Here is a 25,833-nt window from a genome sequence, read left to right on the forward strand (position 1 = left end):
ACAGTAGGCTAAGTTATGAGGGGGAAAGGGACCAAATTATTAGGGTGAGGCACATGGGCTACTAACAGCTTACTACATAACTGTCACGACTCCCGCCAAAGTTTGCTCCCCTGCCTGTTCATCACCAGTCTACTAGCCGCCACCGATCCCTTCTTCCCTTTCTGTTAGTTTAGTCTTATTATTTGCACCTGTCCCTATTTGTGTTTTCTGGATTTTCTAGCCTATTTAAGCTTGTTAGGCCCGCTCTAGTTTGTGCGGGATAATTTTGTGTTCATGTTTAGTGTTGGATGTGGTTTTGTGCTCCTGACCGTTTTACCCTGTTTTGGGTTGGTCAGTGTTTTCCGCCCTGTGTTTGGGCATGACCGTTTGTGCCAGAATAAAATGCCTATTTTTCTCGAACCCTCTGCTCTCTGCACCTTCCACTCCTATTCATCCGTGACAACATACACTTAGTATTACTTTCTTAGCTGGCATATTACATAATTTATGCAACAGCATACAATACATTTTTGGAATCACCTTGTTGTTCTGTGGTCACTTGAACAGGACGGTGGTGCGGCAGTCCATCTTTTGGCCAAATTTTGTCATCCAACTTTGTCATCAAAGTCTCGCATTCTCTGGATTTATGGTGCTTTCAATATAACTGGGAACTCTGGGGAAAAAAAGAAGGTTGAATCATGATGTCAGTGATATTCAGGTCGGAGCTCTAGAAAGTGGCCAGAGTTCCCGACTTGGAATTCCGAGTTGGATGAGCATTCAAAACCAATTTTCCCAGTCTGAGCTCTTTTTTCCCCCCAGAGTTCCCAGTTGTCTTGAACTCACTAAAGTCTGAGATTTACCAGTTCAGAGTTTCCAGTTGTTTTGAACGTGGCAGAAATCATGCTGGATTGACAGTATGGCCAATGTATTCAACCTTTTCTGGCCCATGGCATGTGAATGCTTTCTTTTAAAGCTTGGAAAAGAGACTCTTAAACTCAGACTTGGACCACACACCCACTCCACTGAATAGTAGGCTAATGATTGCTTTGCAATGCTTTCAGTTACCCACGGATTCCTTCCAAACCACTCATTGTTGAATTTGCGTTGTCCAACTTGTTGTGTAAAGTTTATGTCCAATGACCGATGAGCACAGATACATTTCATCTATAATTTTTCTTCATATGACAATGATTGAAAAGGATTTGCCAGTAGATTGATGACTGCTTGTCTAGCTTGCTAGCTAAGATTTTGAAGGTATGATGTTGACATGATGAGTCCAATCAAAGCTACGGTAGATAACGTAATTTGATATAATTTTATCTGTGGCCAATGACCTTGAACCTTCTTGGATGGGCACTTCTAATGTAAATCTATGGCAGCACCTAAGGCGCTTGAATTTTCGATCTGTCCCCAGTAGATTTTGCAGTGATTTAGTGTCCCCATGCTTGACAGAACACTGAGCCAATCATGGCACAACTAGAGAACATTACCAACCCCTTCGATCAGTATTTTCCATTGGCTGCCCCACTACCACAGAATGCACTGAGCTAGGCTGAAACGCTTGCATTTTGGAACTGCCTTACTCAAGAAAGCAAAAAAGAGACCATGTTTGTATGTGACTTTATTAACTCTATTATTATTGTTTATTTTTTTACATTGTTTGCAAACTGATATTTGACACGTATTAATGGCAAAATAGCATCCAAAACAGCCAACAACAACAAATAGCCCTTACACAGCCTGGAGGTGTGTTGGGTCATTGTCCTGTCGAAAAACAAATGATAGTCCCACTAAGCGCAAACCAGATGGGATGGCGTATCGCTACAGAATGCTGTGGTAGCCATGCTGGTCAAGTGTGCCTTGAATTATAAATAAATCAGAGATAGTGTCACCAGCAAAGCACCCCCACACCATAACACCTCCTCCATGCTTCACGGTGGGAACCACACATGCGGAGATCATCCGTGCTCCTACTCTGCGTCTCACAAAGACACGGCGGTTGGACCCAATAATCTCAAATTTGGACTCATCAGACCAAGGACAGATTTCCACCGGTTTAATGTCCATTGCTTGTGTTTCTTGGCCCAAGCAAGTCTCTTCTTCTTATTGGTGTCCTTTAGTCGTGATTTCTTTTCAGCAATTCGACCATGAAGGCCTGATTCACACAGTCTCCTCTGAACAGTTGATGTTGAGATGTGTCTGTTACTTGAACTCTGTAAAGTATTTATTTGGGCTGCAATTTCTGATGCTGGTAACTCTAATGAACTTATCCTCTGCAGCAGAGGTAACTCTGGTTCTTCCTTTCCTGTGGCGGTCCTCATGAGAGACAGTTTTATCATAGCTCTTGATGGTTTTTGAAACTGCACTTGAAGAAACCTTCAAAGTTCTTGACATTTTCCAGATTGACTGACCTTCATGTCTTAAAGTAATGATGGACTGTCCTTTCTCTTTGCTTATTGGAGCTGTTCTTGTCATAATATGGACATGGTCTTTTACCAAATAGGGCTATCTTCTATGTACCCCCTACCTTGTCTCAACACAACTGATTGGCTCAAATGTATTAAGGAAAGAAATTCCACAAATTAACTTTTAACAAGGCACACCTGTTAATTTAAATGCATTCCAGGTGACTACCTCATGAAGCTGGTTGAGAGAATGCCACGATTGTGTGAAGCTGTCATCAAGGCAAAGGGTGGCTACATTGAAGAATCTCAAATATAAAATATATTTTGATTTGTTTAACCCTTATTTGGTTACTACATGATTCCAAATGTGTTATTTCATAGTTTTGAGGTCTTCACTGTTATTCTACATAATAAATAAATAAAAACCCTGGAATGAGTAGATGTGTCCAAACTTTTGACTGGTGCTGTATTTATTTTTTGTTTGCTAAACAGGTGGGGCTCAGAACAGGTGGGGGCTCTGCCCCACCTGCCCTGAATGACTGTTCGCCACTGAGTAATGCATAATTAAAATAATTAAAATCCCCCTCAGACATAGCATAACTTAGCTGACTAAGTTTCATTCAAGTTTACCATGTAATTGATATCCCAGCCTGATACCCTCTTTTGTATTTGTCATACACGGGTGTGTGCAGTTTACTGCCCAGCCAAAGTAACTTGACCAGGCACATTTTTCTAATGGCTTTTGTGCTACTCCATTATCTTTACAAGATGAAGTATGCAATAAAGAAATTAGGTTTTAGTGTGTACAAGTGTGAAAGTCCAACCCATGAATATGTTAGAAACATGGACTGCCATAAAATGACTACAGTATGCTCTCATTTTCCCTGTCAGAGTAAACAGTATATCCACATACTTTTGCTTCTCATGATGCCATCTATTTTGTGAAGTGCACCAGTCCCTCCTGTGTAACCGATGTGAAATGGCTAGCTAGTTAGCGGTGGTGCGCACTAATAGCGTTTCAATCGATGACGTCACTCGCTCTGAGACCTTGAAGTAGTTGTTCCCCTTGCTCTGCAAGGGCCACGGCTTTTGTTGAGCAATGGGTTACGATGCTTCGAGGGTGGCTGTTGTCAGTGTACAGAGGGTCCCTGGTTCGAGCCCAGGTAGGGGCGAGGAGAGGAACGGAAGCAATACTTTTACACCTGCAGCAAAGCACCCCCACAACATGATGCTGCCACTCCCGTGCTTCACGGTTAGGATGGTGTTCTTCACCTTAGAAACCTCCCCCTTTCTCCTCCAAACATAACAATGGTCATTATGGCCAAACAGTTCTATTTTTGTTTCATCAGACCAGAGGACAATTCTCCAAAAAGTACAATCTTTGTCCCCATGTGTAGTTGCAAACTGTAGTCTGGCTTTTTTATGGCGGTTTTGGAGCAGTAGCTTCTTTCTTGCTGAGCGGCCTTTCGGGTTATGTCGATATAGGACTCTTTTTACTGTGGCTATAGATACTTTTGTACCCATTTCCTACAGCATCTTCACAAGGTCCTTTGCTGTTGTTCTGGGACTGATTTGCACTTTTCGCACCAAAGTAAGTTAATCTCTAGGAGACAGAATGCGTCTCCATCCTGAGCGGTATGACGGCCGCGTGGTCCCATGGTGTTTATACTTGCGTACTATTGATTATACAGATGAACGTGGTACCTTCAGGCGTTTGGAAATTGCTCCCAAGGATGAACCAGACTTGTGGAGGTCTTGGCTGATTTCTTTTGATTTTCCCATGATGTCAAGCAAAGAGTCACTGAGTTTGAAGGTAGGACTTGAAATACATCCACATGTACTCCTCCAATTGACTCAAATTATGTCAATTGGCCTATCAGAAGCTTCTAAAGCCATGACATCATTTTCTGGATTTTTTCCAAGCTGTTTACAGGCACAGTCAACTTAGTGTATGCCAACTTCTGACCCACTGGAATTGTGATACAGTGAATAAGTTAAATAATATGTCTGTAAACAATTGTTGGAAAAATTAATTGTGTCATGCACAAAGTAGATGTCCTAACCGACTTGCCAAAACTATAGTTTGTTAACAAGACATTTGTGGAGTGGTTCGAGTTTTAATGACTCCAACCTAAGTGTATGTAAACTTCCAACTTCAACTGTATGTACTGTATAAACCATCTGAGCCTTTACATTTGGATGTATGCCAAACCACTTTAGGGTTGTGAATGAACTAAATATCTTATTATTAGTGTATTGATTGATTGATCAAAATCTGTACCTTGGATTTCCCTTCATGAGGATGTGACATTGTATAGTGAAGGTGTCATGTGGTGTAGTAAATGATATACACTCATAAATCCGGCTGTGGGCTATAAATCTAAGTTATATGGTTTCATCCTTGGTGTAGGAAGGGGAAGGCTTTATTCAGACTTCTGTGTTTCTCTTTTGCCGGTTGACATTGACTGTCCTACTGAGTGGACATTTGTGGAGACGATAACTATTCTGGATGTGGATTTATACATCTTTGCGACCAGGAAGTTGAAACACTGATTATCAAGGTAAATCTACAGTATTGATAAACTAGAAAGAGCAACAACAAGCTCATTACCTTGGTAAATGTATTCACCTTTTATGCTACTGTGGTCAAATTATTAAAACTGCCTTGAAATAGTTCCATTCTGCTGTATAACTTACTGTACATACCAGTACCTACATATAGTGCCTTCACTTTTTCCACATTTTGTTGTGTTACAGCCTGAATTATTTAAATAGACTGTTTTTGTCACTGGCCTACACACAATACCCCATAATGTCAAAATGGAATTATGTTTTTAAACATTTTCCAAATTAATTACAAATTAAAACCTGAAATGCCTTGAGTCAATAAATATTCAACCCCTTTGTTATGGCAAGCCTAAATAAGTTCAGAAAATGTGGTTAACAAGTTACATAAGTTGCATGGACTCACTCTGTGTGCAATAATAGTGTTTAACAGGACTTTTTTTTATGACTAATCTCTGTACCTCACACATACAATTATCTGTAAGGTCCCTCAGTCGAGCAGTAAATTTCAAACACAGATTCAACGACAAAGACCAGGGAGGTTTTCCAATACCTCGCAAAGAAAGACACCTATTGGTTGATGGGTACAAATAAAAAAAGCTGACATTGAATATCCCTTTGAGCATGGTGAAGTTATCAATTACACTTTGGATGGTGTATCAATACGCCCAGTCACTAGAAAGATACAGGCGTCCTTCCTACTCAGTTGCCGGAGAGGAAGGAAACCGCTCAGGGCTTGATGGCGGTGATAAGAGAACTGACTAGATCAACAACATTGTAGTTACTCCACAATACTAACCTAATTGACAGAGTGAACATACAAACACATTATTGAGTACCACTCTCTCTATTTTCAAGCGTAGTGGTGGTTGGTATCGTTAAGGACTGGGGAGTTTTTCAGGATAAAAAAAATAAACCGAACGGAGTTCTCATGTAAATTACATTTTCTGTATAGATTTTTTTTAAATTAATTTCTAAAAACATGTCTTCTTCACTTTGTCATTATGGGGTATTGTGTGGGAGAGAAAATATATTTAATCAATTTTTAATTTAGGCTGTAACACAACAAAATGTGGAATAAGTCAAGAGGTATGAAGGTATGAAAGTCACCATTAGTATCTGTTTAATTCTTCAAACTCTGTCAAGTTGATTGTTGATCATTACTAGTCAGTCATTTTCAAATCTTGCTATAGATTTTCAAGCCTATTTAAGTCAAAACTGTAACTAGGCCACTCAGGAATATTCAATGTCGTCTTGTCATTCTAATTTAAAAAATATATTACATCTTTCCCAGGTCTTCTGAAAGGATACGAGATGCATCAGTTTATATTAGTCTTAATCACACTCCTGGTCTTATGGCCACCTACTGTTCATGGTGGGAAGGTCCTGGTGTTTCCAGTGGAAGGCAGCCATTGGATCAACATGAATGTCATTATTGAAGCACTGCATTCAAGAGGTCACAGTGTGTCAGTAGTACGGCCATCAGACAGCTGGTACATCAAGGAAACCTCCCCTCACTACAGTTCAATCCCAATTGATATTCCAGGTGGATTTGATGAGGACTTTGCCACAGTGTTTGTGGGTAGACTTCTGGAGATCCAGAGAGAGGGAAAGGGTGCATGGGCTCGTTTTAAACTGGAAATGGAGCTCACGTTAAAAGCTGGAGAGATGCATGAAAAGATTTGTGAAATGCTTACATACATATTTGAGAATAAAGAGCTGATGAAATCTCTCAAGGATGCAAAGTACGACTTGGTTCTGACTGATCCTGCTATGGCAGGGGGAGTTATACTGGCACACTACCTTAGTTTACCCGTTGTTTTTAATGTCAGATGGACCATTCACGGTGAAGGTCATTTTGCTATAGCTCCCTCTCCTCTTTCATATGTTCCTATGGTAGGGGCAGAGCTAACGGACAAAATGACTTTTCTTGAGAAAGTAAAAAATGTACTGATTTATGGAATGAGCGCTGCTCAGATTGCACATGCTATTAGTCCACAATACACTGCCTTGGTTAGTCAGTACTTTGGTCCTGAGGTTGACTACTTCTCATTGTTTCAAGCTGCTGATTTATGGCTCATGAGAGTTGACTTTGTGTTTGAGTTCCCTCGTCCCACCATGCCTAATGTTATCTATATGGGAGGGTTCCAGTGTAAACCTGCCAAACCTCTTCCCCAAGAACTGGAGGAGTTTGTTCATAGTTCTGGGGAACATGGAGTCATTATCATGTCTTTGGGAACCTTAGTTGCACAGCTTCCTCGTGATTTAACTGATGAATTGGCTGCTGCTTTTTCCCAACTGCCTCAGAAGGTAATCTGGAGACACAAAGGAGACAGGCCAACTACTCTGGGCAACAACACCTTACTAGTTGACTGGATGCCTCAGAATGATCTGTTAGGACACCCTAAGACAAGGCTGTTTGTAGCTCACGGAGGAACAAATGGGGTTCAAGAGGCTATCTACCACGGTGTTCCAATAGTAGGCTTACCACTGATTTTTGATCAACCTGACAATCTTCACAAAATGAAAGCCAGAGGAGCAGCGAAGATCCTGGATATTTTTACAATAAGCAGGGATATCTTCCTCCAGGCCTTACAGGAAGTTCTGAATGAGCCGTCCTACAGGATGAACATGCAGAGACTCTCCAGGCTACACCGGGACGTGCCAATGGAACCCCTAGACACTGCCCTCTTCTGGATTGAGTTTGTCATGAGACACAAAGGTGCTGCTCACCTGCGTACAGAGTCCTACAGAATGTCCTGGTACTCCTACCACTCTGTAGATGTAATGGTGTTTTTACTGGCTGTTGTGCTACTTATTATGCTGACTACTGTTGCAATCATCAGGTGTTTATGCTTCAGGATGTGTAGTAGACTAAAAATGAAACATGAATGAAATTATTTGAGAAGGTCAGTGTGTATTGGCTTGAATAGCAAAACACCAATGACAAATACAGTACATGTTTCATTGAGAAAGCAAAAATGTAAATACATTATTTACTGGCAAGAGAGATTGATACCACTTATTAGCATAATGGATAGTTGCCTACTTGACAGTGATGGATATTAGCATTGTTTTATTACATCTGCAGCCAAAAACATTTAATATGTATTATATTTCATCATGTAAATGATGGCATAACTTCTGTTTTGATAGTCAAGCAAAGCAATAATATTGTATTCTGTACGTGATACATCACTGTACAAAAGCCTGAGCTTTTTTTTCATTAAATAAATCATTTATTTAATAAAAAATGCATTGTACAGAGAGACTGTGAGTATGAGCCGTTGTTACATTTTAATTTGTCCCTGGTTAAACCTAATATCCAGTGTTACACATGAGACGACACATAACATTACTCCCTTTCGACAGTGCTACATGTGCATATTCTGCTTAGTATGAGATATATATTTTTTCTCTGAATAATGTCAACTACTGTATGTAGTTTAGCTGGGCCTAGGATTGGGCCTGGGAGTCAGTGGTCTGGGAGTGATGGGATGGGCCTCACAATAGAATGAGAAGGCCAGTCAAGAGAGGTACTCCTCCCAGACAGGGTAAAGACCAATCCTTTATTGCATACCTGCAGATGGCCACAATGGGCACCATAGGTATTGAAGTGCAGCCCAGCCCAGCCTAGCCCAGCCCAGCCCAGCCCAGCCCAGCCCAGCCCAGCCCAGCCCAGCCCAGCCCAGCCCAGCCCAGCCCAGCCTAGCCCAGCCCAGCCCAGCCCAGCCCAGCCCAGCCCAGCCCAGCCCAGCCCAGCCCAGCCCAGCCCAGCCTAGCCCAGCCCAGCCCAGCCCAGCCCAGCCCAGCCCAGCCTAGCCCAGCCCAGCCCAGCCCAGCCCAGCCCAGCCCAGCCCAGCCCAGCCCAGCCTAGCCCAGCCCAGCCCAGCCCAGCCCAGCCCAGCCCAGCCCAGCCCAGCCCAGCCCAGCCCAGCCCAGCCCAGCCCAGCCCAGCCCAGCCCAGCCCAGCCTAGCCCAGCCCAGCCCAGCCCAGCCCAGCCCAGCCCAGCCCAGCCCAGCCTAGCCCAGCCCAGCCCAGCCCAGCCCAGCCCAGCCCAGCCCAGCCCAGCCCAGCCTAGCCCAGCCCAGCCCAGCCCAGCCCAGCCCAGCCCAGCCCAGCCCAGCCCAGCCCAGCCCAGCCCAGCCTAGCCCAGCCCAGCCCAGCCCAGCCCAGCCCAGCCCAGCCCAGCCCAGCCCAGCCCAGCCCAGCCCAGCCTAGCCCAGCCCAGCCCAGCCCAGCCCAGCCTGGGCCAGTCAAAAGTTTGGACACACTTACTCATTCAATGTTTTTTTTTTTTTTTTTACTATTTTCTACATTATAGAATAAACCATCTTAAATGGTTTGAGGTCGGGTGATTGTGGAGGCCAGGTCATCTGATGCAGCACTCCATCACTCTTCTTCTTGGTCAAATAGCCCTTACACAGCCTGGAGGTGTGTTGGGTCATTGTCCTGTTGAAAACAAATGATAGTCCCACTAAGCGCAAACAAGATGGGATGGCGTATAGCTGCAGAATGCTGTGATAGCCATGCTGGTTAAGTGTGCCTTCAATTCTAAATAAATCGGAGACAGTGTCACCAGCAAAGCACCCCAGCACCATCACACCTCTTCCTCCATGACTTGAGGTGTGAACCACACATGTGGAGATCATCCATTCACCTACTCTGCGTCTCACAAAGACATGGTGGTTGGAACCAAAAATCAAAAATTTGGACTCATCAGACCAAAGGAGAGATTTCCACCAGTCAGTCTCCTCTGAACAGTTTATGTTGAGATGTGTCTGTTACTTGAACTCTGTGAAGAATTTATTTGGGATGCAATTTCTGATGCTGGTAAGTCTAATGAACTTATCCTCTGCAGCAGAGGTAACTCTGGGTCTTCCTTTCCTGTGGCGGTCCTCATGAGAGCCAGTTTTATCATAGCGCTTGATGATTTTTGCGACTGCACTTGAAGAAACGTTCAAAGCTCTTGAAATGTTCGTGATTGACTGACCTTCATGTCTTAAAGTAATGATGGACTGTCCTTTCTATTTGCCTTTTTGAGCTGTTCTTGCCATAATATGGACTTGGTCTTTTACCAAATAGGGCTGTCTGCTGTATACCACCCTTACCTTGTCACAACACAACTGATTGGCTCAAACGCATTAAGGAAAGAAATTCCACAAATGAACTTTTAACAAGGCACACCTGTTCATTGAAAATTATTTCAGGTGACTACCTCATGATGCTGGTTGAGAGAATGCAAGATTGTGCAAAGCTGTCATCAAGGCAAAGGGTCGCTACTTTGAAGAATCTCAAATTTAAAATATATATATATATAAAAATATGTTTAACACTTTCTGGTAATGACATGATTCCATATGTGTTACTTCATAGTTTTGATATCTTCACTATTATTTTACAATGTAGAAAATAGTAAAATTAAGAAAAACCCTGGAATGAGTAGGTGTGTCCAAACTTTTGACTGGTACTATACATACTATATGACCTAGAACTGTGTCTGAAATGAGTCAAAATATATGTCTTATGTAGGAAAAATACATGAGGTACTGACATCATGAAGCAACAAATTAAAACTGTCTCAACCAGTTAGAATCAGATTGTCTACATGACTGTATAAACATATATTTCATTGAAGGCAGGTCATGAGAGTGTGTAAGTGGTATGCACGTCCCAAATTTCCCCACTGTTGCTGGGCCAAATGCGGTTGATGATAATGAAAGAAAAGTCTGCACATGGTAAAGACGTATGTTCATGGTATGCACGTATATTGCTCTCATGTACATTCCATGGGTGCAGCATGCAACCATGTATGGGCTTTTCTTTCATTAGTTTCATGAAATGAAATCACTCTCTGAATGATAGTGCCATTGAAAATGCAAAAGGTAAATCCAAAAAATGGTAAAAGAAATCACCCCCAAAATCCTTATTTACAAATAGAAAGAGTACTTTCAAACGGGGGGGGGGGGCTGTCCTCTCACGTCGTCCTGGTTCTCAGAGAGCTCATCCGGAGCACGGTGAGCTCCGCTACGTCTGCATCCTGCATCTCAGACTCCTGCTGGCAGCTCTCTCTGATCACATACACTATGAGTCCCACACAGATGATTATGAGAAGAAATATACCTAGAACCTGATACATCAGGGGGCAGAAATAAAGATTGAATAAGGTGAATAACATCCTAAATGTGACTGCAATGCATAGACTAGACATCTATGTTATTGATAACACACAACTCCATCACCCCACATAAGTAGAGGACTTTGTAACAGGTAAGAGCTGTGCAGTAGCATGAAGAGCTAGGGGCCATATGTATCAAGTGTTTCCGAGTAGGAGTGCTGACTTAGGATCAGTTTAGCCTTTTAGATCTTAATGAATAAGATTACATGGACGAGGGGACCTGATTCTAGATCAGCACTCCCTCACTGAATCGCTTGATACATATGGCCCCTAGCTCCTCATTCCACCTCATATAATGAAACATATGCATGTAACAATGTAGTGATATGCATGAAATGAAACTCACTTGAGACACAACAAATAGCTGCTGCGAGCGGAGCATTAGTTCTTGCGGTGTGACATCTCCCTCACTAGTTGGCTCACACCATTTCTGCGGTGCTGCTTTATCAACTATGACAAATCTGCCCTTCCAGTCTGTCATTGCACAAGCAAAGTACTGACCATCGAGGAACAACAAGATCAGCCAGACGATTGCAGGAACAAAACTGGAAAAAGACACAGTCTTCCGGCACCACGTATCGCACCTGCATCCTTGAATGATCAGCATCAACGTGAAGGCCATGACAGCAGGAATGATGAAGAAGGCAGATGAAAACACTCCGTTCCATTTAGGATTGCAAGGACACTCAAACTCCAGCTCCACCAGCTTCTCTAGTCCCATGAGGATAAATCCAAAAGCCACATTTGAGACCAGAGGACTGTTGCTAAGTTCATTTTTCAGTCTGGTAAGCCATTGTTGTCTACTTTCCATACTAAATAGACCAAGAAATGAGAGTAGTAGAGGTAAAAATCCCAACAGAGGGTGTACCGTTGTGAACACATTGGCAACAGTTAAGTGATGCGTGATTAACAGTTCTAGGGGTACGTTTTTCCCTCTGACAAAATGCCACACTTCTACTCTCATTGGTTTTGAACAAAGGAGGGTGTGTCATCGTCACTGACCTTTCCCCAGCTGATTGGCTGGCGGGGCGTTTCAGGTGGGGTTAGATTTTAAATGTACTCTTCCACAGATAAACTAGAGGTAGGAGAGTAAAGTGGAGGGAAGTCCAGTTTGTTCTGCTATTGGATGAGAAGACCAGCCATTTACAATACTTCCTCTAGCACACAAATACTCACAGTGCAATGGCCGGTGGATACTGTAGTGCGGCAGCAGTTGGTAGCAACTTTGGAATCAATTTCTCAGATACATTTAGCCACAGAATCAGTATATGGACAGTACTACTTAAACAGTGCCCCTCAAATGGATATTGCATGTGTACTGTATACACACTGACTGAATGGGTTGCCATAGTCTGGCCTTTCATTTAGTATAGTGTGTTTTCCACTCGTTTCCAAAAAACATGAATATATACCCATTACGTATATTGATTTCCCCACGGCTAATGTTCACACAACACAATTTACCCAGTATGATTCAGTTGAATTCTGGCTACTATAATGAACCACCAGATGTCGCCCATGTAACACCACTGCACAGATCTAGAATACAGGGATTAATGGGAGGCCATGTTAGTTAGGGTCAGTCAGATTGATACACAGTCCAGTCCAGTACCCGGAGTCACTGTATCCCGGGTTATGTCTTCCAGTGAAATTAGCTGATATGTGTGGTTCATGGCAGGGTTGTTACCACCTAGTGACCTGTTTCCTATGCATTTACAGTATTATGACGGGGCATGGCATTTGCGAAGATTAAACCACAGCCTATAATTACTTACCCTCAGGCAGGTGGCGGATTGATGATTTACCCGAATTCCTTGCGATTATAGCAATTATCAGTGTCTCTATAATTGTCATTGGTCAAGAGGTCTACTTTGAGATAAACCACCTGAAGTGGCCACTTTCTTTCTCTCTGTGTGCATGTGTGTTTGCGCGCGAGCGTTTGTGGATGTGCATCTTGGATCAAGCTTTCCTGCGCCACGTTTCGATGCTAACAATCCATATGACTGTCTGTCAATAAAGACGATTGACTTAATACATGTGCAATGGAAATCAAATTGATGTAGGCAATAATTCATGCATATTCGGAATGATTGTTTGTAAAAATGTACACCTTTATTTTGGGCACTAAAGGTCCTCGTTTCTATGAGCGTCAATGCGCATCGGTCTGCGCATCTCTGATCCTTCAGAACTACAACCGTGGACGCTTTCACTGACATCGAAAGACCTCTTCCGCAATCCGATGAAGGAGGCTCCGTTTATGGCCCTACTACATCAGCATCCCTGACGGAGCTATCCGCCTGTCTTGGACCATTCCTTGCTGCCTTCATTTCGTTATTTTCCGGAGGACTTTACCTTTATAGCCTTCGTAGATCATTCTAAAGAACTCCGCATCCACTCTGCTATGCACCTTTAGACCAGATCTCTAATTCCCGCGATCAATATCTCATCTCCCACAATCGCCTTATCTCGTCCCTGCCTGGTCCTCTCATCGAACCCCAAGAATGCAGCCCAATGCAGTAATGTTGGCTGTGGTCCTTTTTGGAAACTTGATGCTGCATTACGTCTCGGCTCAAAACGGTAAGAATGAAGATGTGCCCATGCCCGGGATTGTACACAATCGCAGTCAGACACAGTGTCTTGCTAATTGTTCCAATGAGGAGCCTACTGTGACTCGAATATGTTTTTGATTAAGATTTGATGAAGGGGGCGTCTGTCATTTGACATAATGTCAAATATGAGGGCCATGGGCGCATTTACGCATCGCAATATAGTGTTTATTTGGAACAAACTCGTTTACATAACTCTGTTCACAGTATTTAGGGTGCTACATTTTTTTACCATTTCCCTACGCACACGATTCTCAATTTTATAGTGTATGGAAATGGATTGAAACTAGATAAATATGCTATTGCAAACCAGAGCATAAATATCTTACAGCAAACCAGGGCATAGCTGTGTTTGCTTGGAATTTTCTAATATAAGCTCTATTAGATATTTCGTTCTGTTTGGAGTTAGTATTATATTATTATTATTTGATGGATACATTGGAATTTCTTAGTCTCCAGGAATTATTTGTCTTCATTGATAAATAGATTACTGAATGCACAGATTGTTGACATGCTTTGATTGTAGCATATTTAGTATTTGGGATGTACGTATTGTTTGTTATGTTGTGAAGAAGAGCAGCGTAATGCATTCCTAGCGTAATGGAGATAGATGACTGTTGAAGAACCTGCCAAACAGTCTGCACGACTCAGGACTGTTAAGCCCATAGTCTCTCTCTGGCTAAAACACAACAAACAAATCATCAGGCTTTCATAATTAAAGAGGTCAATGTTACACTTTATATGAATGTGTGTGTGTGTGTGTGTGTGTCATTTCTACATCTCATGTGAATTAACAGGCAGACATTGTCATTGATATCATTCTTAGTGACAGTGTTGATATTTGGAAAGGACATGACACGTTTTCTGCCCCCCAAATACAATCTGCATTATAGTAAACAGCATCTTTGGTTTCCTGGAAATATTAGGCCCATTAGTGTGTGTTAGTGGAGTTGAGATTCTATTACATAATCACTGTTGGCTCAAAGCAGAGTGTTGATAACCTCAACACATATACACAACTTCCAACAAAACACATTTAGATGATCTGTCTGTAGCCTACATGTTTGAAGGTTATAATATCTTATTCCACAATATGATGAATAACCTTTCAAATGATTATCACCAATTACTTTCAACATTTGATTGATTTCAATTGTCTCTCCATGGGCCATCCAAGTTAATTTCTTTCAGTCTTTGATGAACACACAGTCAGTCACAAGGGGCAGCATTGAGGGAAGCATAATTTGCTTGACATGAAGGATGCCTGAGCCTCCTCATCATTGCGTGTTAAGGGTTGCTTTCCCTGACATGACCCTGATGGATGGCCAATCCCAGTGAATCACTTCTGTCACCCAGATGGGACACACCAATCAGAGGCAGCCTCTACACAAAACACAGGCTAATGCATGTTCTCAGAGCTGAGCTACTACCAGTTATTGGTACATTTTATGACAAAAATTGTTTAAATAACGAAAGTTGCAATTTTGGATTGTGTTATAGGCCTATAGAAAACAAATAAAAATGCACCAGTCTATTACTGCTAGAACTGACTTTGCTGATAACTACTTTGTTGAGGGAAAATCTACTTGCTACGATTGTGATATGTTGTTGTTTCACCTAACTATTTTAAGTCGCTCTGGATAAGAGCATTTGCTAAAGGACTGTTAGCACTGTGAACACCGAAAGATTGTAATATGAAGTTGTACAGCAATAGTCACTCAAAGCAGAATAGAGAAATCAATCATTGGCTAAACTATTCTCACTAGAAGAAAAAGAAACGCACACCTATTAAGACGAGGTGCTGGCTAGCGGAGTAGAAACTTGAAAATAAAAGAGAGCCGCACACTCTAGGAGCTCAGATGCAAAAATGTAATTACCAACGTTTCGACAGCCACGCTGTCATCAGGGTACCCTATACCCTGATGACAGCTTGGCTGTCGAAACGTTGGTAATTACATTTTAATGAATGGTATACTGATGCTATTTGATCGCACAAATATGGGTACATCCTCCAAACAAATGAATTCATATTTCACAGTCTGGATTTAGTGTGAGTGATGTAACGTGGCAGGCTTCACTATGTCACGTTTGATTTCCTCAGCAATATTTCGGATTCGGGGCAATGGCGTGTAAAGAAGTGTAATTATAAGGGCAGGGGATTTAATCACAGTACAGTATGTGTGAAGCAGAGGAGGGAGCTGAGCTGAGGCCATTATACCTCTATATGCTTGGGGAGCCTGACCAACCATAGATGGCTGAGATTCAGCAACAGATATCTGGAGGACTGTAAATAGCATTGGTCCATTCTGCTGCCAGTCGCTATTTATAGAGCGGAGACACAGCACCCTGAGCACAGAGAACTGTGGCTTTAACGTCCTTTTGCGAAAGTGAGTCCATTAACTCTTAATGGGTAGCAGCATCCCTGTGCACAGCTGTTTGGCTCTCTGAAGACTCACTAGATGCATGTGAAACATTTAAGCTCTTAAAGGGCCTCGTTCTTTTATGCATGAGGAATATGAAGAGGGGTTCTCTCCTGTCTCTAACCTTAAGATGCTGCTTATGGCAATGCACCATGGATAATCTCCCCCTATGAACAATTGAACAGCCATAACAGCTGTTCAATTGTTCAGGACATTTGTGTGTAGAACATCCTCTTTTTGAGTTGAAATAGAATACAGACCACAATGTGAATTCCTTTGATGTGAGTTACCAATAGAACCGTGAACCAAGTCAAGCATCAAATCAATGCTGCTCTAAATGTGTCTGTTATCTTACTATAAGACAGAAAGCGACGACCTCTCATTATTTATTCATGTAGTACAGTATTAGTAGGTTTGTGTGGCTCAAAGCCACAGACAGTTTATCGACACAGTCCCAGCTTGTATCACTAAACACATTTCATGATCAAATTCCCTGAACCAGGGCCAGGCAACATTTTAAAAGGATACCTAAAATGGCATCTCGTTTACAATGAATAAGGGATTCAATTGACCTAACTGTAAGTTACAGAGTAGCTTGGTAACTGTAAGTCCATGCTGTATCACTGCCCATGTTCTGAGTAACAAAGGACACATCTGTGAGACCAGAAAATGTGCTGTGGGACGTAAGCCAGTTCTTCGACTGAGTCACACTAGCCCACTGTGAAACATGATACATACTGCACCGACAGCATCATGCACCCCTCAGCCTCCAACACAGTACACACCAGACATACTGTAGCTACTGATGATGATACCCAAATGGAAGACGCTAGACGGAATTTTAAACAAAATGGAGACAATGTTGTTATGTGGTTGTGTAGAATATTCGTTCTGCGAGATTTGTTTGTGGTTACAATATGTGTTGTCACAGTGTGTCCAATAAAGAAAACCCCTTATTTGATAGTTGTTGTCACAAACTGTTATGGTGACATGGATGAGTGTCAGCTAGTCCTGTGGCATATGGTATCTTAACCATACTCGCTTTGCACAGTGTCAGAGGGCCCGGGTTGTCTGTCATCTTGACCTATGGAAGGGTTAATCGGGGAACAATGTTTGCTGGTTGATGGGGATAAGCCCATTTCAGCCGGGGATGGGGGGGGGGGGGGGTTAACTCTCATGAAAGTGGTGGCTCCCCTCTATGACCCGAATGGCTGTCCCTGAGTAGTCACGGTAAAATGGCAGAAGTCACCTCCTCCCTCTTATCTCAGCTGTTGTTGCTAACTGCCATTTATCCACAACACCACTCTAATTCATGCAGGCATCAAGGTTTATTGTTGATTTGTTCAAACGAATGAGGAAATCTATAGCCGCCCACCCATCGATGTGTTAAGAGCAGCTCAGAAACAGATACATCATCCTTCAACCCACAGCAGTGACTCATTTACAACTGTCAGAGCAGGAGGCTTTGTGAAATCTTGGGCAATCGGCCAAGTGTAACACCTCTTAACCAGATGCTGGAAGCCAGCTAAGTTGGCTCTCCTACAAAAGTCAGATATACTGGCTAAGACAATGGAGCATCACACCACAGTACACTGATACTACAGCTAGATCTCTAATGCCCGTGATTTCAATATCAAATTCCAACATTCATTATATACTCCACTTTGAGTTTGTTTGTATTTATCCAACTATAGATATGCTCATATCTCCCTGCCCGCACAAAAATAAATGCCCTGCATGTAGCCAGTGCAGTGGCCCTTGGGGTTATCTAGCTGCGGTCTGTCTGTGTTGTGGGACTGGGAGGCAGGTTACAGGTGGTTGACTCAAAGCCACTGCATGCCTGCCTGGTGATGTGTGCTCTGCTTTCAGTCCTCATGGGAGAGAGCTCCCCAACTCACTCACTAGGCCGGGCACATGTGTGATGGGCCACCACACATACTCAGAGGGGATCTATTCACCACAGTATACTCTATATGATGCTATATGACATAATGAAGTGCCTCGCAGAATAAACAGAGATGAATGGATGCTTGTGATTCAGTCTGTGCTGTATATGAATCCATCCTCATTATGGAATAATTTAATTCACATCACCTATGTAATTGTGGTAGTATACCTTTAATGACATTACAGGCTACTCTCTTCTATGAAAACCTCCTGGTTCTCTTCACTTTCTGTTGCCCTCCAAGAGTGGAGGATGTGAGGCCGGTCCAGTTCTTTGATCTCAGTGGATGCTTTAGTTCGGAGGCAGCCTGAGCAGAGACGATGGGCATCCAGGCTGGGCTTTACCCTCTGTGATGATGGGGGATGATCATGGGGGGTGGGCCTAGATGTTTCAGGAGAAACAAACAAACACTAATTACTCTGCATGTATCTGGGCGTCAGGCAAGATGGCACAAGGTCTGTGTAGGCTGTGGTCTGTGTGGGCTCTGGTCTGTGTAGGCTGTGGTCTGTGTAGGCTGTGGTCTGTGTAGGCTCTGGTCTGTGTAGGTTCTGGTATGTGTAGGTTCTGGTATGTGTAGGCTCTGATAAATCAGGCCGGGCTATTTCCAAATCATTTACCCTTTTCCTGTTGCCTTATTATTTACAGCTGCCTGTCACTCACTTCTAACTGTTGCTGCCAGGGTATGGTATGGTATGATCTTCACCGATGTATTGTCTCTGGAACATCTTGCTCCGGGTTGACCAGACTAAAGAGTGTTTGGCTTCAGTTGTGTACAGAACATACTGTCTCTAGCTGTGGAAACACAGTGGCTGCATAGCTAGAAGTGTTTGACCTAAAATGGAAAATTATAGCCTACAGTATAAACGCAGTCTCCTGGTTACAAACTGATACAGAACAGTATATTATTTGTCCAACCAAAACGCTAAGTATCTAGGTTATATTGCAATAATGAAATGTTAGGCACAGCTCTTTTTAACACAGTACTGATAGCTATGCGTAGGCGTCCAGTAACCTCCCCCCACTAGGCACCTAGTAACCTCCCCCCACTAGTAACCTCCCCCCACTAGGCAGCTAGTAACCCCCCCCCCCCACTAGGCAGCTAGTAATCTCCCTCCACTAGTAATCTCCCCCCACTAGGCAGCTAGTAACCTCCCCCCACTAGTAACCTCCCCCCACTAGGCAGCTAGTAACCTCCCCAGACTAGGCAGCTAGTAACCTCCCCCCACTAGGCAGATAACAACCTCCCTCCACTAGGCAACTAGTAACCTCCCCCACAAGGCAGCTAGTAACCTCCCCCCACTAGGCAGCTAGTAACCTCCCCCCACTAGGCAGCTAGTAACCTCCCCCACCAGGCAGCTAGTAACCTCACCCACTAGGCAGCTATTAATCTCCCACTACTAAGCAGCTAGTAACCTCCCCCCACTAGGTAGCTAGTAACATCCCCCCACTAGGCAGCTAGTAACCTCTCCCCACTAGGCAGCTAGTAACCTTCCCCCACTAGGCAGCTAGTAATCTCCCCCCACTAGGCAGCTAGTAACCTCCCCCCACTAGGCAGCTAGTAGTCTCCCCCCACTAGTAATCTCCCCCAACTAAGCAGCTAGTAATCTCCCCCCACTAGGCAGCTAGTAACCTCCCCCCACTAGGCAGCTAGTAACATCCCCCCACTAGGCAGCTTGTAACCTCCCCCCACTAGGCAGCTAGTAACCTCCCCCACTAGGGAGCTAATAACCTCCCCACTAGGCAGCTAGTATCCTCCCCCCACTAGGTTGCTAGTAATCTCCCCCACTAGGCAGCTAGTAACCTCCCCCCACTAGGCAGCTAGAAACCTCCCCCCACTAAGCAGCTAGTAACCTCCCCCCACTAGGCGGCTAGTAACCTCACCCCACTAAGCGGCTAGTAACCTCCCCCCACTAGGCAGCTAGTAACCCCGCCCCCCCACTAGTAACCCCCCCCTACTAGGCAGCTAGTAACCTCCCCCACTAGGCAGCTAGTAACCTCCCACCACTAGGCAGCTAGTAACCTCTCCCCACTAGGCAGCTAGTAACCTCCCCCACTAGGCAGCTAGTAACCTCCCCCCACTAGGCAGCTAGTAATCTCCCCCACTAGGCAGCTAGTAAACTCCCCACTAGGCAGCTAGTAACCTCCCCCCACTAGGCAGCTAGTAACCTCCCCCCACTAGGCAGCTAGTAATCTCCCCCCACTAGTAACCTCCCCCCACTAGGCAGCTAGTAACCTCCAGCACTAGGCAGCTAGTGACCTCCCACACTAGGCAGCTAGTAACCTCCCCCTACTAGTAACCTCCCCCACTAGTAATCTCCCCCTACTATGCAGCTAGTAACCTCCCCCACTAGGCAGCTAGTAACCTCCCCCCATTAGGAAGCTAGTAACCTCTCCCCACTAGGCAGCTGGTAATCTCCCCCACTAGGCAGCAAGTAACCTCCCCCACTAGGCAGCTAGTAACCTCCCCCACTAGGCAGCTAGTAACCTCCCCCCACTAGGCAGCTGGTAATCTCCCCCACTAGGCAGCTAGTAACCTCCCCCACTAGGCAGCTAGTAACCTCCCCCCACTAGGCAGCTAGTAACCTCCCCCCACTAGGCAGCTAGTAACCTCCCCCCACTAGGCAGCTAGTAACATCCCCCCACTAGGCAGTTTGTAACTTCCCCCTACTATGCAGCTAGTAACCTCCCCCACTAGGCAGCTAGTAACCTCCCCCCATTAGGCAGCTAGTAACCTCTCCCCACTAGGCAGCTGGTAATCTCCCCCACTAGGCAGCAAGTAACCTCCCCCACTAGGCAGCTAGTAACCTCCCCCACTAGGCAGCTAGTAACCTCCCCCCACTAGGCAGCTGGTAATCTCCCCCACTAGGCAGCTAGTAACCTCCCCCACTAGGCAGCTAGTAACCTCCCCCCACTAGGCAGCTAGTAATCTCCCCCCACTAGGCAGCTAGTAACCTCCCCCCACTAGTAATCTCCCCCAACTAAGCAGCTAGTAATCTCCCCCCACTAGGCAGCTAGTAACCTCCCCCCACTAGGCAGCTAGTAACATCCCCCCACTAGGCAGCTTGTAACCTCCCCCCACTAGGCAGCTAGTAACCTCCCCCACTAGGCAGCTAATAACCTCCCCACTAGGCAGCTATTATCCTCCCCCCACTAGGTTGCTAGTAATCTCCCCCACTAGGCAGCTAGTAACCTCCCCCCATTAGGCAGCTAGAAACCTCCCCCCACTAAGCAGCTAGTAACCTCCCCCCACTAGGCGGCTAGTAACCTCCCCCAACTAGGCAGCTAGTAACCCCGCCCCCCCCCCCCCCCACTAGTAACCTCCCCCTACTAGGCAGCTAGTAACCTCCCCCCACTAGTAATCTCCCCCAACTAAGCAGCTAGTAATCCCCCCCCACTAGGCAGCTAGTAACCTCCCCCCACTAGGCAGCTAGTAACATCCCCCCACTAGGCAGCTTGTAACCTCCCCCCACTAGGCAGCTAGTAACCTCCCCCACTAGGCAGCTAATAACCTCCCCACTAGGCAGCTAGTATCCTCCCCCCACTAGGTTGCTAGTAATCTCCCCCACTAGGCAGCTAGTAACCTCCCCCCATTAGGCAGCTAGAAACCTCCCCCCACTAAGCAGCTAGTAACCTCCCCCCACTAGGCGGCTAGTAACCTCCCCCAACTAGGCAGCTAGTAACCCCGCCCCCCCCCCCCCCCCCACTAGTAACCTCCCCCTACTAGGCAGCTAGTAACCTCCCCCACTAGGCAGCTAGTAACCTCCCCCCACTAGGCAGCTAGTAACCTCTCCCCACTAGGCAGCTGGTAATCTCCCCCACTAGGCAGCTAGTAACCTCCCCCACTAGGCAGCTAGTAACCTCCCCCACTAGGCAGCTAGTAACCTCCCCCCACTAGGCAGCTAGTAATCTCCCCCACTAGGCAGCTAGTAATCCCCCCCACTAGGCAGCTAGTAATCTCCCCCACTAGGCAGCTAGTAATCTCCCCCCACTAGGAAGCTAGTAACCTCCCCCCACTAGGCAGCTAGTAACCTCCCCCCACTAGGCAGCTAGTAACCTCCCCCACTAGGCAGCTAGTGACCTCCCCCACTAGGCAGCTAGTAACATCCCCCTACTAGTAACCTCCCCCACTTGTAACCTCCCCCTACTAGGCAGCTAGTAACCTCTCCCCACTAGGCAGCTGGTAATCTCCCCCACTAGGCAGCTAGTAACCTCCCCCACTAGGCAGCTAGTAACCTCCCCCCATTAGGCAGCTAGTAACCTCTCCCCACTAGGCAGCTGGTAATCTCCCCCACTAGGCAGCAAGTAACCTCCCCCACTAGGCAGCTAGTAATCTCCCCCACTAGGCAGCTAGTAACCTCCCCCCACTAGGCAGCTGGTAATCTCCCCCACTAGGCAGCTAGTAACCTCCCCCACTAGGCAGCTAGTAACCTCCCCCCACTAGGCAGCTAGTAACCTCCCCCCATTAGGCAGCTAGTAACCTCTCCCCACTAGGCAGCTGGTAATCTCCCCCACTAGGCAGCAAATAACCTCCCCCACTAGGCAGCTAGTAACCTCCCCCACTAGGCAGCTAGTAACCTCCCCCCACTAGGCAGCTGGTAATCTCCCCCACTAGGCAGCTAGTAACCTCCCCCACTAGGCAGCTAGTAACCTCCCCCCACTAGGCAGCTAGTAATCTCCCCCCACTAGGCAGCTAGTAACCTCCCCCCACTAGTAATCTCCCCCAACTAAGCAGCTAGTAATCCCCCCCCACTAGGCAGCTAGTAACCTCCCCCCACTAGGCGGCTAGTAACATCCCCCCACTAGGCAGCTTGTAACCTCCCCCCACTAGGCAGCTAGTAACCCCCCCCACTAGGCAGCTAATAACCTCCCCACTAGGCAGCTAGTATCCTCCCCCCACTAGGTTGCTAGTAATCTCCCCCACTAGGCAGCTAGTAACCTCCCCCCATTACGCAGCTAGAAACCTCCCCCCACTAAGCAGCTAGTAACCTCCCCCCACTAGGCGGCTAGTAACCTCCCCCCACTAGGCAGCTAGTAACCCCCCCCCCCCCCCCCATCTAGTAACCTCCCCCTACTAGGCAGCTAGTAACCTCCCCCACTAGGCAGCTAGTAACCTCCCCCACTAGGCAGCTAGTAACATCCCCTACTAGTAACCTCCCCCACTAGTAACCTCCCCCTACTAGGCAGCTAGTAACCTCTCCCCACTAGGCAGCTGGTAATCTCCCCCACTAGGCAGCTAGTAACCTCCCCCACTAGGCAGCTAGTAACCTCCCCCCATTAGGCAGCTAGTAACCTCTCCCCACTAGGCAGCTGGTAATCTCCCCCACTAGGCAGCAAGTAACCTCCCCCTACTAGGCAGCTAGTAACCTCTCCCCACTAGGCAGCTGGTAATCTCCCCCACTAGGCAGCTAGTAACCTCCCCCACTAGGCAGCTAGTAACCTCCCCCACTAGGCAGCTAGTAACCTCCCCCCACTAGGCAGCTAGTAACCTCCCCCCACTAGGCAGCTAGTAACCTCTCCCCACTATGCAGCTAGTAACCTCCCCCACTAGGCAGCTAGTAACCTCCCCCCACTAGTAACCTCCCCCCACTAGGCAACTAGTACCCCCCCCCCCACCCCCGCTAGGCAGCTAGTAACCTCCCCCACTAGGCAGCTAATAACCTCCCCACTAGGCAGCTAGTATCTTCCCCCCACTAGGTTGCTAGTAATCTCCCCCACTAGGCAGCTGGTAACCTCCCCCCATTAGGCAGCTAGAAACCTCCCCCCACTAAGCAGCTAGTAACCTCCCCCCACTAGGCGGCTAGTAACCTCCCCCCACTAGGCAGCTAGTAACCCCCCCCCCCCCCATCTAGTAACCTCCCCCTACTAGGCAGCTAGTAACCTCCCCCACTAGGCAGCTAGTAACCTCCCCCCACTAGGCAGCTAGTAACCTCCCCCCACTAGGCAGCTAGTAATCTCCCCCACTAGGCAGCTAGTAACCTCCCCCCACTAGGCAGCTAGTAACCTCCCCCCACTAGGCAGCTAGTAACCTCCCCCCACTAGGCAGCTAGTAATCTCCCCCCACTAGTAACCTCCCCCACTAGGCAGCTAGTAACCTCCCCCACTAGGCAGCTAGTGACCTCCCCCACTAGGCAGCTAGTAACCTCCCCCTACTAGTAACCTCCCCCACTAGTAACTTCCCCCTACTAGGCAGCTAGTAACCTCCCCTACTAGGCAGTTAGTAACCTCCCCCCACTAGGCAGCTAGTAATCTCTCCCCTCTAGGCAGCTGGTAATCTCCCCCACTAGGCAGCTAGTAACCTCCCCCACTAGGCAGCTAGTAACCTCCCCCCACTAGGCAGCTAGTAACCTCTCCCCACTAGGCAGCTTGTAACCTCCCCCCACTAGGCAACTAGTAATCCCCCCCCCCCCGCTAGGCAGCTAGTAACCTCCCCCCGCTAGGCAGCTCGTAACCTCCCCCCGCTAGGCAGCTAGTAACCTCCCCCCACTAGGCAGCTAGTAACCTCTCCCCACTAGGCAGCTAGTAACCTCTCCCCACTAGGCAGCTGGTAACCTCCCTCACTAGGCAGCTAGTAACCTCCCCCCACTAGTAACCTCCCCCACTTGGCAGCTAGTTACCTCCCCCACTAGGCAGCTAGTAACCTCCCCCCGCTAGGCAGCTAGCAACTCCCCCACTAGGCAGCTAGTAACCTCCCCCACTAGGCAGCTAGTAACCTCCCCCCACTAGGCAGCTAGTAATCTCCCCCACTAGGCAGCTAGTAATCTCCCCCACTAGGCAGCTAGTAACCTCCCCCCACTAGGCAGCTAGTAACCTCCCCCCACTAGGCAGCTAGTAATCTCCCCCCACTAGTAACCTCCACCCACTAGGCAGCTAGTAACCTCCCCCACTAGGCAGCTAGTAACCTCCCCCTACTAGTAACCTCCCCCACTAGTAACCTCCCCCTACTAGGCAGCTAGTAACCTCCCCTACTAGGCAGCTAGTAACCTCCCCCCACTAGGCAGCTAGTAACCTCTCCCCACTAGGCAGCTGGTAATCTCCCCCACTAGGCAGCTAGTAACCTCCCCCACTAGGCAGCTAGTAACCTCTCCCCACTAGGCAGCTAGTAACCTCTCCCCACTAGGCAGCTAGTAACCTCTCCCCACTAGGCAGCTAGTAACCTCTCCCCACTAGGCAGCTAGTAACCTCTCCCCACTAGGCAGCTAGTAACCTCTCCCCACTAGTAACCTCCCCCCACTAGGCAGCTAGTAACCTCCCCCACTAGGCAGCTAGTAACCTCCCCCTACTAGTAACCTCCCCCACTAGTAATCTCCCCCTACTAGGCAGCTAGTAACCTCCCCTACTAGGCAGCTAGTAACCTCCCCCCACTAGGCAGCTAGTAACCTCTCCCCACTAGGCAGCTGGTAACCTCCCCCACTAGGCAGCTCGTAACCTCCCCCCGCTAGGCAGCTAGTAACCTCCCCCCACTAGGCAGCTAGTAACCTCTCCCCACTAGGCAGCTAGTAACCTCTCCCCACTAGGCAGCTGGTAACCTCCCCCACTAGGCAGCTAGTAACCTCCCCCCACTAGTAACCTCCCCCACTTGGCAGCTAGTTACCTCCCCCACTAGGCAGCTAGTAACCTCCCCCCGCTAGGCAGCTAGCAACTCCCCCACTAGGCAGCTAGTAACCTCCCCCACTAGGCAGCTAGTAACCTCCCCCCACTAGGCAGCTAGTAATCTCCCCCACTAGGCAGCTAGTA

General features: G+C 46.6%; 1 protein-coding gene and 1 pseudogene across 2 annotated transcripts in view; both read left to right on the forward strand.

Moving 5' to 3' along the window:
* Positions 1 to 6,263: 6,263 nt before the first annotated feature.
* LOC139412172 (UDP-glucuronosyltransferase 2A3 pseudogene) lies at positions 6,264 to 7,844 on the forward strand (annotated as a pseudogene).
* Positions 7,845 to 13,312: 5,468 nt separating this feature from the next.
* The window catches only part of LOC139411419 (neuroplastin-like), a 48,051-nt gene continuing 35,530 nt past the window's right edge, over positions 13,313 to 25,833 (forward strand). For both annotated transcript variants that reach the window (XM_071157754.1, XM_071157756.1), the window contains exon 1: positions 13,313 to 13,705. In XM_071157754.1, the coding sequence (XP_071013855.1) occupies positions 13,630 to 13,705 (76 nt within the window). In that variant the 5' untranslated portion in view covers positions 13,313 to 13,629. The remainder of the gene's footprint in view (positions 13,706 to 25,833) is intronic.

The sequence above is a fragment of the Oncorhynchus clarkii genome, chromosome 6, assembly GCF_045791955.1.
Source record: "Oncorhynchus clarkii lewisi isolate Uvic-CL-2024 chromosome 6, UVic_Ocla_1.0, whole genome shotgun sequence".
In the NCBI taxonomy this organism is placed as follows: Eukaryota; Metazoa; Chordata; class Actinopteri; order Salmoniformes; family Salmonidae; genus Oncorhynchus; species Oncorhynchus clarkii.